Source organism: Lactuca virosa, chromosome 1 (genome assembly GCF_052849685.1).
Source record: "Lactuca virosa cultivar CGN04683 chromosome 1, Lactuca_virosa_CGN04683_v6, whole genome shotgun sequence".
Lineage (NCBI taxonomy): Eukaryota > Viridiplantae > Streptophyta > Magnoliopsida > Asterales > Asteraceae > Lactuca > Lactuca virosa.
In genome coordinates this window covers 292004302-292020342 of record NC_136426.1, presented here as the reverse complement: position 1 = coordinate 292020342, position 16041 = coordinate 292004302, and the positions used below count along the sequence as shown (strand labels likewise).

At 37.6% G+C, this 16041-nt stretch overlaps 1 protein-coding gene across 1 annotated transcript; it reads right to left on the bottom strand.

The window, feature by feature from the left end:
- Positions 1–13391: 13391 nt before the first annotated feature.
- Positions 13392–15190, bottom strand: LOC145167106 (stem-specific protein TSJT1-like). Its single transcript, XM_079086203.1, has 4 exons — positions 14900–15190; positions 14292–14532; positions 14050–14170; positions 13392–13708 (listed from the first exon to the last, which is right to left on the bottom strand). Exons 1-4 carry the CDS (start codon positions 15109–15111, stop codon positions 13521–13523), a joined length of 762 nt encoding a protein of 253 aa, XP_078942329.1. The 5' UTR covers positions 15112–15190; the 3' UTR covers positions 13392–13520.
- Between the last annotated feature and the right edge of the window lie 851 nt (positions 15191–16041).

Here is a 16041-nt window from a genome sequence, read left to right as displayed (position 1 = left end):
AAAAGTTGAAGAATTTTTGGAGCTATAGAAGTATCAAAGTTGAAGTTCAAAGATCAAAAATTCTGAAAAATTCAAAGTTGAAGATACCAAAAATCACACAAAAAGGTGATGAATCCAAAGTACAAAATTAAAGATCAAATGTCAAAGGAAGAAGAATTCAAGAGCTCCATTGTGGTATCTTAAAGTTGTAATTCTCTAGTTTATGTATGCGTGGGTAGCTTTACAAAAATACCTTGAGGTTAAAAAGATTTTCTGCGGATGGATTCAGAGGAATGCAAAAAATGAGCATTGTTCAAAAGAAGTGGGCGAGTGTTTATGAGGATTGTGAGTATTTAGAATTGAGGGGGGTTACTTAGGAAAAAATTTAGACACAAATGCACGCGTTGAGGTCTTGGCATAATGGCTGAGTTTGAGTTGGATCGTTCTATGTGATGTTGGTGATTAAGGTTTAAGTTTAAAAATAATTAGATTTGCTTGAGGGCAAGCAAAGCACAAGTGTGGGGTATTTTGATATTGCCATATTTATACATATTTTTAGGCAATATTTATTTACATTTTTACTAATAATTTGGTTATTTGCATAGAATATTGGTACTTATAAGTTTAAATCATATTTTGCAGCCAAATTGAAGCATTTTCGAAGATAGGGACTGAAATTGACAAAACATTGAACTTTGGAGACTTGGAGAATCAAAAGACAAGAAACCCACGAAATCTGATAAATTCACGTCGTGAATAGTTTAGATTCACGACGTGAGTTGGAGTGTTCTAGAAGATATGCATCCGGAAGGAGGAATCCTTGTCGATCACGATTATCTCATATTCACGACGTAAGACTTATTGGCTCACGACGTGAATCCGTCAAATCCAGAAAGTATATAAACTCTTGGCCATTACGAATTGGGAACTTTTTTGGCTGATAGAAGGCAGACCTAGAGACGATTTTGAGAGGAAAAGAAGTTCTGGAAGAGGCTTTTATCACCTTGGGAGAGAAGAGTACATAATAAGTTTATTTGTTTGGTACATTCATTATGACTTCTATTATGATTTGTGTTTGTTTATTTGTTGCTATGAGCAGCTGAATCTAGCTACTCTTGTTTAGCTAGATGAAGCTTCTTACTTATGGTTTAGCTTATTGATAATGGATTTGCTTAGTTGGTAATTTGCTTGTGTTTGATTTGTATTACCTAGCATATCAATATTTGTTTCTTTAGTTGCTTGAATTCATGTTCTGTGTAGCTTAGTGACCATTAAACTGCATGAACTTGTTTACCTAGTGATTTAGTGAACATTGAATTGCTAGATCTAGGATCGACCAAAATCTTAGATAGTAATTGAAGTAAACTAATTTGGTTGTGCTAGAGAACATGAATTATGACCATAATTGTGTTTGACTAATCTTACATAGTAAATTCATAATGTACAACTTATTCTATGTTTAATTGTGTGTGACCATACATAGTTTTACATGAATTAGTTTAATATTGGTAAATTTAGACTTAAATTACTAATACCATAATAACCAACTTTATAATCTATAATTGTTAGCTAACCATAAAGAAGAAGTGGATTCGAACTAAACGAGAGTGTTTTTAGTTACTGATTGAATTTGAGTTAAGTTCGTCTGATCTTGTAAAATCAGATAAAACCCCTTTTAAGTTGTTAATAATTAGGTTAATTTATTAGTAAGTAGATTAATTAGTTAACACCGTTCCCTGTGATCGACACCCGACTTACCCAACTATTATATAATTCGACTAGGTACACTGCCTAGGTGCATTTTAGGTAGTTAAGTTAGTTAGGTTATAAATTGTAAAATTAGTGGGTACTTTTGTGCACATCACCCCACACCTGAGCGGTTCGCCACAGTTAGACTAGGCCAGTCTAGGGTGACAAACCTTACCGTAAATCAAGTCGGCGCCTAAAAACACCACGACAGGCGAATTCATCATAATCAAGTATGGTTAAAACGGCTCACCTAGAGGTCCTCTTCAACATAATTTTATGAAACATTTATAAAATCTTGTTGATACGAAAACATACATACACGGGTATTCGGTCTTAGGGTTGAGACCACAACACTTTTATAAGCAGAAAATATAGGATTTTGTGGGGAGGTACACAGCTAAACAATACCTTTTACTTACTACAGAAAATACAGGATTTTTATTTGGATTACATTTGTAACGACGTAAATTTTCAACCAAATTTTCATTTTCAAAAACACAATAAACCACATGTCACATTTTCTTAAAACTCACAAGTAACAAATTATCAACACATTTTAAAAATCGTTTATCACAAATCCAGGATCCTCCAAAGACATATCTCTAACTCGGATGTGTGTACAATCAAGCCGGCGCCTTCCCGCGATCCTGATAAGAACCTGAAACACATAACACGGTAAGCACGAAGCTTAGTGAGTTCCCCAAAATACCACACACAATATAATTAGCCACTCGAGGCTACAGCTCTGTAAGACCCTCCGGTCAATGTGTCTCAGTGGGACCCTTCAGTCCCACGGCTCGTTGGACCCTCTGGTCCGGTCTCTGTGAGGACCCTCTGGTCTCACTGCTCGTTGGACCCTTCGGTTCGGTCTCAGTGAGGACCTTCCGGTCTCATGGCTCGTTGGACCCTCTGGTCCGGTCTGTAAAGCTCCGCATAGCATAAATCACAAAGACATAATGCACAGCATAAAACATAAGGCAGGATAACATAATACTCAATGGAAGCACATAAGACCCTCCGGTCACACATAAGTACCACTCTAGGTAAAGTATAGTGAGAAGACTCACCTCGCAAGCAGGTGAGCAAATAACCTCGCGCTCGGATCTCGAACTAGCCTCCGCCTAAAACAAGGATGAACATCTCTAATTAATACTCTTTTCATGACTCAGATAACCGAAGGCTATTCTTTCTTTCTCTAACTCTTTGAAGTGGGTAAAAGACCATTTTACCCCTCCATGGTCTCTATTACTCATGTTGACCAAAACCCCAAAGTCAACAGAAGTCAAACTCGAGTCAACAGTCCATGTTTGACCCAACTCGTCGAGTGCACCCTTATGACTCGTCGAGTCCCATCTTTTTCCACATAAATCTCGTGAAGGTTGACTCAGCTCATCGAGTTGACTCCCAACTCCCCGAGTGATCGCATGATTCAGCTCTACGGGACAAACCCTAATCAACTCGTCGAGTCGGCTCATTGACTCGGCGAGTTCATTCAGACCCAAAGCTCATTCAGATGATTTAAAATAGATCTATCACTCCAAACACTAGATCTGTCCTCTCAAGGCTCAATAGTCACGTAAAGCTTCAATCTTTACGTTCATGCATGATGTTATTGCTCCAAAATGCTAATACATGCCCTTCATGAATGATTAAGCCCAAAAACCCTCATGTGGATGAATAAAGTTGGGACACCTAGACTCTAAGGACCTCACAAGGTCCATATCTGAGGTCTAAACTTCTTAATAACTCATGCTACTCAAAAACCCAAACAAAAGATGGCAAAAAGCCCTAAAACTCCATAGATATGAGATCTATCCAAAATAAGAAGAAAGGTAAAGACTTCTTACCTTTATCAGGAGCTCTGGATAGGAAATCATTGGATCCAACAGCCTCACCTCCAGCTCCCTGCTTGATAACCTCCTCCTCTTCCTCAAATGATGCACAAGAACCACAATATGAGCTTCTCTCTCACTCTCTAGCTCCATTAGCAATTAGGGTTTGCTCTCAGGGGAAGGTAGCCGCAAATGAGGCTATAAGAGCCTTTAAATAGGTCCCAAACCCGGGAAATTAGGGTTTCTCTGCCCAACACCTACTCGGCGAGTCCCTCCTCTGACTCGTCAAGTCCACTCATTAAATCCACGCGAGCAACTCGACTCGACTCGGCGAGTTGGACTCTCAACTCGTCGAGTCTCTCCTTCAACCTCAATATTAACATACACAATAATATCCCTGAAAAATCCGGATGTTACAACATTTTATATACATTCCAAAAACAGAAAATACAGATGCATTAATACTTGATTTTGATACATCACTTTCACACCATTTTTCAGAAAATATCGGATTTTCTGGTGTTATACGAACAATACAAAACTTTTCATTCAAATATGCTTATGAACTCACCAACATTATATATGTTGACGTTTTCAAAATAACTTGTATTCTCAGGGAATCATTAAGCGGAAAGGTCAGCAGGAAATGTGGAATTTGTTATATTTTGTTATCATCATACATTGAATATTTTGGCATGTAATTTATGATACTATACTTGATGTAAATAATGATGGTTGTATTTTGATGTGTATGGTGATGGTGTTGTCTTGTTTCAATTATATACATTGTGATGATATTACAAGATGAAGTCACGCACAAGCCCCTGGACGTTTCCGCCGCCTGGTTCGGGTGTGTGACAAGAATCATACAACAAAACGCAAAGTGACCATCGTTACTTACGAGCTTACTTATCATCATGCAGCAGGAAAATGTCATCCCACAGAAATAACCAGCACACCAGTGGGACACCGATCCTACGAATAGACTCCACTACCTTCCAAGCCGCAGTGACAGTTGTTGTGACAACTGTCATGGCACAACTCAACGACATAAAGGGAAATGAAAACGAAAAAGGTGTCAACAACTCCAAGCGCAATAATAACCAAGGGCACCGACGAGGGGCTGCCGACAAGAACACCCCCGACCACAAACCTAAGAGCAAGAAAAGAAAGTCCCGAAAAGATAGGAAGGATAAAATAGCACAAGAGCCCTCGAAGAGACAACAGACTGTTGCGGTTCATGCTGCCACGACACTTACCACACCAACATCAGTAAGACCATATGTTGGAAACCTTCCAAAATGCATCAAGTGCAGTTTCCATCATAAGGGAGCCTGCCGAAAGTTACACTGTAAGAATTGCAATAGGAAGGGGCACCCTGTCGGTTCCTGCAGGGCATCAGCACGACCAATCCCCCAGACCCACAACATCAGAGTGAGCCCGACCTGTTACGAGTGTGATGAATATGGACACTACAGGAGGGTCTGTCCAATAACAAGGAACTCTGGCATGGAAGGTAGAATACTGACAATCACTACACGAGAGACCCTCCCGGAATCACCTATGAACAGCGATACGTTTTCCCAATGAAGATATTCAAAGGCTTTAGTCATTAATTATAGATTACTCTATCGTACGAACAAGACATATCATTCGTATAAAAACCAAGGGTTTTGCAGGTGAGCCACGATGGCTTAGTGTATATATTAGGGTCATTTATAATTGAGGTTCTAAAGGTTTAGAGTGCGTAATTTTGTTCTATTTTCTGTTCCTTGTGTGGTTATGGATTTAGGACAGAGCCCCTCAGTCGACAGTCTTGCATTCTTAACTATACATGCTTCATACCTACCAAGCGATTATAGAAAGTCTTGGTGAGGACCATGCTATCAAATTTCATCACTAATAATCGGAACACTCATACTACTAATACCCACTAAAACGTTTGCAGTAGTGATAACAGGGACGAAACCGGGAACATTACAAACGAGTACATGAAACACACTCTCATTTCCGAGCAACCATCCCTTCCAAATCAATCCAACATCTATTACAACAAACTCTAAGAAACCTAACGGCGTCACTTGACAGGTGCTGGGTTGATCCTCACCATACAAACTTCATGTGGAGACCCTACGCCTTGACCAATTGACTAGCGAAGTCCTTACAACTTATAAGGATAGATCCCCAAATAATCCATGGCATCTAGACTCCTAAAGTACTTATGTAAGAAATACCACGCGCGTTCCTAGCCCATAATAGAGATAAGAAAACGAGAAGCAAAGGACACCGAGGGTGACTTAGAGATTTATAAATCTTTCCGGAATGGATTCCAGAAGCTCTTTCGGAAATGTTACCTATATGTGGCAAGTCGAGTCGGAAATTGACTCAACTCATGAAGCCATTTCCATAGCCAGACCACCAAGGACACTCAGTGCCAACAAAAAAAAAACACCGAAGCCATCCGGTCAAGGGAATGACCCAGTAAGTATGAGAGTTACCAAACCAAGACTTGAACCTCGTAGAACGCCTATCCAACTCATAAAATGGAAAGGCTAAGACGCTAAGTGTCCATAGGACCACTGACTACTAAGAATCAAACGAACCCATCCTTAAGGATCGATATCCCCTATCCCGAAATGAGGACCTACTCGACCTGCCCCCAGAAACAAGCAAATATCAACCTCCTACTAGTTCAGAATCCCACCAATAAGAAACTCCAATGGCAACCTAAAAAGTAGGAGGCCAACTACATCACACGACCTTAACCCTAGTGATAATAGTGTTCACCTTAGGGTTTAGAGGTACTACTTTTGAGACGTCAAGTACACGATCCTCATTAACCATGACCATCAATCCACCTCACCATATAGGACGCGAAGGCATAATACCTCTGCGTTGGGCTGAGATGACCAACAGCCAGCTAGCAAGATGATAGGCACCGAACAACACTCTTACAGACCCCGAGATCATTCGGGAAACGACGGAGAAAATAGTTCAAATCAAGGCACGGCCCCAAACATCGCGAGACCGACAAAAGAGCTATGCTAATAAACGGTAAAATCCTCTAGAGTTTCAAGTTGGAGATCGGATGCTATTGAAGGACTCTTCCTAGAAAAGGAAGATCCGAGTTGGAAAGTAGGGTAAGCTAAACCCACGATACATCGGGCCATTCGAGGTTCTTTCCCGAATCGGTCCGGTGGCCTACAGACTACTACTACCCCTAGAACTCAACAACGTACACCCAGCATTCCACGTGTCAAAATTTAAAAAAGTGCTTATCAGATAAAACCCTCATCATTTCCTTGGAGGAGATCGAGATAAACGAAAATCTCCGGTTCGTCGAAGAGTCGATGGAGATAATAGACAGGGAAGTGAAGCGTACAAAACAAAGTCGCATTCCGACTGTGAAGGTTCGATGGAATGCTAAGCGCGAACCAGAATTCACATGAGAACGCGAAGACCAAATGATGCAAAAGTACCCTCACCTTTTCTCTAGCCCTTAGGACCGACTTTCAAAAGAATTTCGGGACGAAATTCCCTCTAACGGGAGGATGATATCACAACTAGCATTTTTGGCTAGGAAATTCTATCTATATACGATCAACTCTTGATGTATTTTGTAACCCTAATTTTTCCCGGTTCAACCCCCTTATTGGACCAGGATCCTTTTATTGGGCCTAATGGGCCAATAAAACCTCAAATTGATTTCTTTGGGCCAAGGAAACCCCATTTGGGCTCTAGTTGGACCCACATTCATTAAACTATAACATGAGAGGCCTTAATGGGCCTAGAATGTCTCACTTCGTTTCCATGGGCCTTATTGGGCCAAAACCTACATAAACAATTGTAATGGGCCAAAACCCATTGTTTTTGCCCCTTTTGGGCCATGAACTCATAAGAGGGCCCAATAGGCCGAAAACTTTATTATGGGACTTTATATTTTCGGTTGTGTACGATTCTAGCCCAACATTTCTTTTTCTTCTCACCTTATCTCAATTCTCGGTTTTATAAAAAAAACATGGATTATTTGAATTAATGACACCTCAATATTACATTTTGGATATCCATGCATTTTGTCCAAACAAATATCTATACAAGTAGGGATTAACCACTAAGTAAGAACCATTTAACCACCCTTCTTCTTCTCTCTTCCTATTCTCGGCCACCCACACCCCATTTCCAACTCCATCTCAATTCCAAAACTCTCTCTAGAACTTCAAGAAAATCTCATCTTTCCTTCTTCAAATTTTCGTGTATGCTTGTGTGAGTGATCAAGAAAACTTCATCAAAGATCATCATTTTGAACTCTCAAGGAACCGAAAATCTTCTCAAGGAAGCATCTAGGCCGAAATCTCTCTCAGTCTTCACCAAAAACCGAATCCATCAAACCAAATTGAGTTCATACCCCTTATTTTCAGTTTTTACTATGTTTTGGGGGAGAATACAAGTTGTTTTGTGTAGATCTATGTGTATATGCATGATTATGTGTGTTTTTTATGTTATATGTTGTGATTATGTGTTATAGGCTTCAAAAACTCTAAAATATACTAAAATATGATGATTTTTGTAGAACATAACACTTAATACAACTTATTATGCAAAGAAAAGGTTTGAAACATTTCAAGGTTGTTTAAACTAAGAAAAATCGCATAAGATGGCCAAAAATGACAAAATAATCAAAAAGTGATGTTATTATACATAACTAACGGTTTTGAAAAGATTTATTTGAATAAATATGGATCTTTATAGTATTTATGATTTTAGAAGGGCTAAAAGTGTAAACTTTCACAAATGGGCCTTATATTGGGATTTCACGGTTTTTGAGCTAAAATTGTAAATTTTTGAACTTTTGTGGGCTTAAGTTTCATTTTAAACAAAGTTGAGCCAAAAATGTTATTTTTCGGTTATAAGGGCTGAAAATGATAAGTTTATCAAACTTGGGCCAAAAAGGAATAAATTTTATGCTTTTGGGCCAAAAATGATCTTTTTGACAAAAGTGGGGTTTAAAATGTTAAATGTAAACTTTTGGTTTTAAAGGACCTAAAGTGTCATTTTTACCAAAAATGTGCCTAAATTGTAAATTTTCGGTTTTAAGGACCAAAAACGTCGTTTTACAAAAAGTGGGCCTTTTATGTTATTTTGGTGAACAATTAAGCTTAACCAACCAACGTAACAACAAACGGATTAATTACGTCATTTACACCTTAATTGGGCCTAGAATATGCATTTCATGTTTATTGGGCCTTAGTGGTCCATTCACATGCTTGTTGGGCCTGGAATACACATTACATGTTTATTGGGCCTTAGTGGTTCATTTACATGTTTATTGGGACTGGAATATACATTACATGTTTATTGGGCCTTAGTGGTCCATTTACATGCTTGTTGGGTCTGGAATATCCGTCTACATGCTTGTTGACTCCTACATTCACATACATACTCGTTGGACTTAATAAACTTAAAATATACAAGGAAACAATATACACTGTGCAATTTCATATTTACGTAAATTCGGTTAAGGATCTTGTGAGACACTTCGTTTGACACCTATCGAGTGTACAACCGTAGCCTGTAGTTATAGTGAGTGTCTCCTGGAGGGAGAGCGGGAGTTTGTGTATAGATCTATACGGGGGTGACACCCCACACCTGAGTTGCTCGCTACAGTTAGACTAGGCCAGTCTAGGGTGACAAACCTTACCTTAAACAAGTCGGCGTCTGAAAAACGTCATGACAGGCGGATTAGTCATTATCAAGTATGGTTATAACGACTCACTTGGAGGAATTAACTCCGTTATAAAATTTATGGAATACAACTTCTGTTGATAACACGGTAACCTACACGCACTAGTACTCAGTCTTAAGGTGTTAAGATCACAACGTGTTATAAAAAGACAATATCGGATTGCCTGGGATCATTCACTTCATACACTTTCAAACATTTACACACATGCATTAATACAAGATCGGACACAAACATTTCAAACCGTTTTTCAGAAATATCGGATTTTCTGGCATTTACAAAGTAATACAAAACATTTTACTCAAACATACTTATGAACTCACCAACATTATATGTGTTGACATTTTCAAATTAACTTGTATTCTCAAGAAATCGTTGAGTAGGTTGGTCAGCAAGAATAACTGGAATTTTGTTGTGTTTTGTTATCACCATACTCTGGATATTTTGGCTTGTAATTTGAAATATAATACTTGATGTAAACAATGACAGTTGTATTATTGCAATTGTGATGATGATGATGTTTTGTTTCAATTATATACACTGTGATGATACTACAAGAATGAAGTCACCCAACCCCCGGACGTTTCCGCCGTCTGGTTCGGGGGTGTGACACTCATGAGCCCTCAGTATGAGTCTGGAAAGCCCTTCTCGGCCCTCAGCTCATATCTGGCTTGCTCCAGGGTTTGTTGGCTACATCACGGAACAGTACAACCTCAACCCAACCCACACAATATGTCGACATATAACAGGTAATAACATATTCAGATATACAGACAGTATCACAGGTAGTCCTACAAATCTACCAGACTAGCATAATAAGACTAGCATAACAAGACTAGCATATCAAAACTAGCGTGCATATCAACAATATTAGATTATCAAACCAAAGGGCCGACCTTGGTGCCTTCGACCCGAAAGTACAGTGAGGAAAACTCACCTCACAAGCAGCACAGAACCGATAAGGCCTGACTCCGAATCTCAGCTCACAACTCAAATGCCTACAACCACCATGTGACCAATTCCATCAAAACCCAATAATACCCAAAATATCCTTAAAAGTCAAACTTGGTCAAACTTGGTCAACTCAAGGTCAACTGATCAAAATCCATAAACTCACTAAGTCAACCCAGTCAGGTCAACCCAGCCGAGTTAACTCGCAAACGGCTGAACCATGCGAGTACGCGGGGCGTACTCTGGAGGTACGCGTAGTGTACAGAAGCTTCGTATTTGACTGAAAACAGGGACGTTGACCAGTTACGCGGGGCGTACTCCCTTCTACGCGGGGCGTACCCTCGTAGAGTCCAAAACCTCAATAAGTGTTGAATGGCTTAAGCACTTAAGCCCAAACTTCAGATCCATGGTCCAAATGCACCTTAGAGTCATAAAGTCTCCAACTTTATGACTTTAGACGTCCAAAAAGTCCTTAATACATGGTCTTAATCCATTAAAACCTTCCATAAGAAGCATGGAGCCAAACTATCTAAAGGGACCTCATTTTTATGGCTTAGAACCTTTCCTAGGGTCTGAAAGGACAGCCCAAAACGTCCAACACCAAACATGCACAACAATGGGACTTTTTGGGACAAAATAACATCATAAAGCTACCAAGATGAGATCTAAGAAAACCAAGCATAAAGGTAGCAACTTTTTACCTTCTGGAGCTTCCCAAGAAGATGATGATCCAAGATTCACAAGCTTGCTTTCCCTTCTAGACTCCTTGATGCACTTCCTTCTCCTTTAAGCAGACAAATAACACACTTTAAGCTCAAAACACTCTCTTATGGGGTTAGGGTTTACTAAGAACGACTCAAGGGCTTGGAGGCTGAAAGGGTGAGGCTAAATGATCCATACAGGTGTTTAAATACTCCTCAAACCCTAAAAATTAGGGTTTCACCAGGACATAAGTACGCCCAACGTACAACTCCTGCTCCCAAAATTAGCATTTTGCCACTAGGGCTTCTTAGGGCTACGTCTTTATAATCCAAGGACTAAAATGACATACTTTAAAACCGAAGGAAGGATTTGAAAATACCTGAAAACCCAGGATGTTACATGGTAGGCCCGACGTACTCCACCTGGACCGACTTCTTATCATTAAGTGCTTATTTCTTAAAGACTTTTCATCCAAATTCAGATCTAGACCCAAAACATCATTCTAAGTCATAAAGTTTCCACCTTTACGACTTTCCATGGCTAGAAAAGGTCCAAAAGCTACAACCCTAACTTATTATTCCATTAAGACATCATAACTCTTGCATGGAAGGGATAGAAGGACCAAGATCACATTTTTATGGTTCTTAGCACCTCAAAACGTCTTAAAGGAAAACTCTCCTGTTTATAGTAGACCATACTCATGAACACCAAGCTTATGGGACCAAATATGAACACAAACTCAAGGCTAGCAAGATGTAAGCAAATAACTCATCAAGCTTCAAACTTTATACCTTCAAAGGATGCTTGAGGGTGAAACACTTCTGGATCCAAGATTCCTTGAGCCTCCAAGATGATTTCACTTCCTTCTTCTTCCTTCAAGAACACCAGAAATGCACTCTAAAGCTCAAAAAGGCTCACACAAAGGATTAGGGCTTGCTAGGGACAAATTAGGAGATAGAGGCTAAGGAGGGAAAATGTCTTGAGAAGATAATGATTCTTAAATAGTGTTTAAACCCTAAAAATTAGGGTTTACTCATTTGTTACATATACCCAACGTACTCGTGAGTACGGCTAACATACTCACCTGAAGGCGCGTTTTCATTAAGTGAGCTATGGGAACGTATTGCAACAAATTAAATACTTGGGGTCAAAAATGAAACTACTTGAACAAAGGGTGTTACAACAACACCAAACTAGCATCATAACACCAAATGCTACTAAAATCACATCTTCAAGAAAATGAAAACGAAAATTAAAAACCAAGTAAATATGCATAAAAAAACTTGTATATTGTAGTATGTTGAAGAACTTCAAGCTTGTTTCATACCCTTAACAACACGTTAATGATTTTCATGGATCTAGGGCACATTGGTGGATCAAACTATCCAATGGATAAGAGCTTCGACCCAAACTTCAAGCAGACACAAACCATTGACTTGGGTTATTGTCGGTCCACAATGTCATAATTATAGCTCATTGACTATAGAAACAAATGACCATCTTTGACTTTGTGTATTCTCGAAAGGAACGTTTTTTTTTTGTAACAGTTGGAGAAGAAAGAGAGAGATGGAGAAGAAAGAGAGATCAGTAGGGCTAATGCTTTAAATAAGTCTACTTGAACGAGTTACATAAAAGGATAATTTTACCCTCACATGTTATGCACGCACGTGAAATTAAATAGCAATTGATTGACGTTGTCTGGCAGAGGAACCTTCTATGTAATATTGAAATAACACAATGACCGACTTTGTCCATTTTCTTGAAGTTTGACTTTATGTGCCTATTTCACCATACCATAGGGATCATTTGTGTAATTTTGTCAAAAAATTATAAAAAAATATTGTAAATTGAAAAAAAAAGGTTAAGAAAAACAACATTATTAATCATTATAAAAAAAAGTATCAAAAAGTTGTAGAAAAATAAACTTGTAAAAAAACTAAATTTGGGACGGATTCGTAACAAAAATTTTAAGTCGGACCAAATTTGTAATAAAATTTTAAAATGTGGGCCAAAAAGGTAAAATTTAAAAGAGGGGGACCTATTCAAATATGAGATAGCAGGTGACCATAAAGAAATAAAGAAAACATGAGTTGAAAATAACATTTTAGTTCACATGATTTATTTGTTGTAATATTGGTCCCTCATCCTAATTGTTGCTTATGTTGAATCGTTAAGACCCATCATGTGTCATGCACTCGTCTTTTCCTATCTTCCTCTTTGATTCAAGCACATTTCAGATTCATAAGCCTTTTTTCCTAAGCGTTTGATTAAACACCACCCACGTAGTATTCACCAAATTGAAATTACATATCATTATCATTGATCAGCTTCCTTACAACAATGTTGAGCATGTGAAGTACATGTTTTTAAGTAGACGTCGATTTATACTATGACCATCTAGCCGTAGACAATGACCAAACATGTAATTTAGTAAATAGTTTATAAAGACACAAGACAATAAGAGTATATTTTTCCAAAGAGAGAAATCTATAGTGAAAGTCAACAATCTAAATTTGATTATTCTATACAATAAAAATCAAAAACTCAAAAAGAAATTATCATGCCCCTTATCCCCAAGTAGCCCAATTAGCTTCACTTCCAACCCTAGGCATTGCTTGTGTAGTCTTTGAATACACATCAACTTTAAATGTAGCACCACACATCACTCCTTCACTATCAACCCTTGATATTGCCTTCATTTTGTTCTTTGGATGCTCAAAGCTCATTAATCCTCCTTCTGTATGATACATGCACCCTATATAACAACAAAAACTACAAGCATCAATATACCAAATAAAAGAACATGTTTTGTGGATTAAAAACAACCAGTTCCTTTCAAGTCCTTTGACCCCAAAAAAACAAACTTAATGCCAAGGGAACCAATTCATTGAGGCCTAGAGGTGGTCAAGTGGGCATCCAAATCGGTTTAGGAAAAAACACTTGTTGGGCCTCATTTTCACTTTTCATGTAAAGCACAAGCCAGAATTGGGCTATTCTTGGGTGTTGGGCTTTAACTCATATATACACATTATGTAAAAGACAATATTTGATTAGCCCACAATTTGATCCAAATGAAGGGAGGTTTTAAGCCTTTACCAGTTGGGAATGGAGCAAATGATTTGGAGCAGCTAGACTTTATGACCATCAAGTTGTCAGAAATTACAACAGAGCCATCGGCTGCTATGCCCCAGAAAAGCTTCACTTCTCCATCGGCACCCTATGGATCATCACCACCAATTTACCATATTAAGTAAAATGTCGAACATGCCCTCTTTATTATTGTAAATAACATGATACATGAGAGAGTATAACTGTATAAGTATTGAAATGACACTTACAAGTGAGACAAAGACAGTTTTAGCCTTGAGATCATAGAGTATAAACCCAAAACTACCCTCCATTTCCCTGAGGACTGAGTGGGCCGGGTATGGGCCACGATCACGAAGGGTCTTGTAAGCTTGGATCACAAACATGGGCTCATTGGCTTGCTTTGTTAGCCCATATTGCTTGTTAAGGGTGCATAAGTTGTCTAGACCTCCCAAGAATATGCAATAAATGTCATCCATGCTACTAAACAACCTGCAAATACATTTCGTCAATGTCATACACAAAACAAAAATCCTTCTATTAACACTAGAAAATTTTCTTTTTTAGGATGTCGTGTAGAAAATAAAGGGTTAAATGCATGTGTATCTAAGCAACTACTTTTCATTCTTTTCAAATCTATGTAACAAAATGGTTATTAGACAAAACTATGGTACGAATTAAACAACCGCTTTTCAAGGGATTACACCAATTACACGAATTACAAATAAAATGTTGCCACTTTTCGTAAAATAAATGACTTTGTGCATATTTAGTATAGAACCCCAAGTTTTAAATCAATTGAAAACAAAAGTAGAACTTCTTTACATAAATAAACATCATCCAAAGATGAAAAGATTACCTTCGTTGGGAGGAATTAGAGGTATGAGAAGAGGGATCAAACGCCAAAGAAGCATCATTTCCAAAAGAAAATGAGAGAGAATTGGGATTGGAATTCAAGAAATGGTTCAAAGGATGTTGATTCTGTTGATGATATTTGTGTTGTGGATCATGTGATGGACTATTGAGTTCTTTTGGTGCACTAACCAAACCTTTCTTGAAATTAGCCAACATATTTTTCTTGAAACTAAAGAAAAGAGATGTAGATTTTTCGTATGAAACGAATAGATGATTGTGAATGTTAAAGTGTTTGTATGTGTGATTAGTATTTATAGTCGTAATATTTGATAGTGGATGTGGCAATATTATCCAAAACAAAATAATGGATAAGACATGTGACGTGAGATATGGTGGGTCATTTCTTTAATAAAAAGGTACCCTTTTATTTACTTATTTATCTGGAGTTAAGCATGAAAATATAACATATTCTTATAATTTACTGATGTTTATTATTTTCATTGTGGGGTAATAGTTAAAATGATTAAATTAATGTTATATAAATAAAATTTACTATAATAAAAATTCATTCTTAGCCTTTTTTTAATACAAAAATATTTCAATTGAAGCTTTAATTAATTTTTTTAATAAAAATATAACAATGCAGATATATCGTAATATAACTATAAATTATTATAATTATCAAAATTCATTTCATTTTTGAAAGAAAGGTAGTACACTGTTGTTTTGAGGTGGGGCCAAAGAACAATTAATTGGTCCACACGTGAAGGTGACGATGATCCAACTCAATATGTTCGACCTCATCTATTTCCTTTTTTCAATAATCTATTAACTCTTTACAATTAACCAAACTAATATATAATAATTTTAAAAATATACTTCTTTCAATATCTTGAGATTATAAATAACCATAATACAAATTTTTATAAAAATTAAAATATATTCATATATCCATTTTGAAAATTAAAGATATATTTGATAAACAATCAAAATAGCACAGCTATTAGAATACACTGACACGTACATGTTATTAACTCATTTTCAAATATAATTTCGGAGAAAATGAAGCATACAATTATGAATGATCCTTGCAAATATATTTCACCGACACCTCTTTCTAATATACTTCTATACGTATACGTCTGT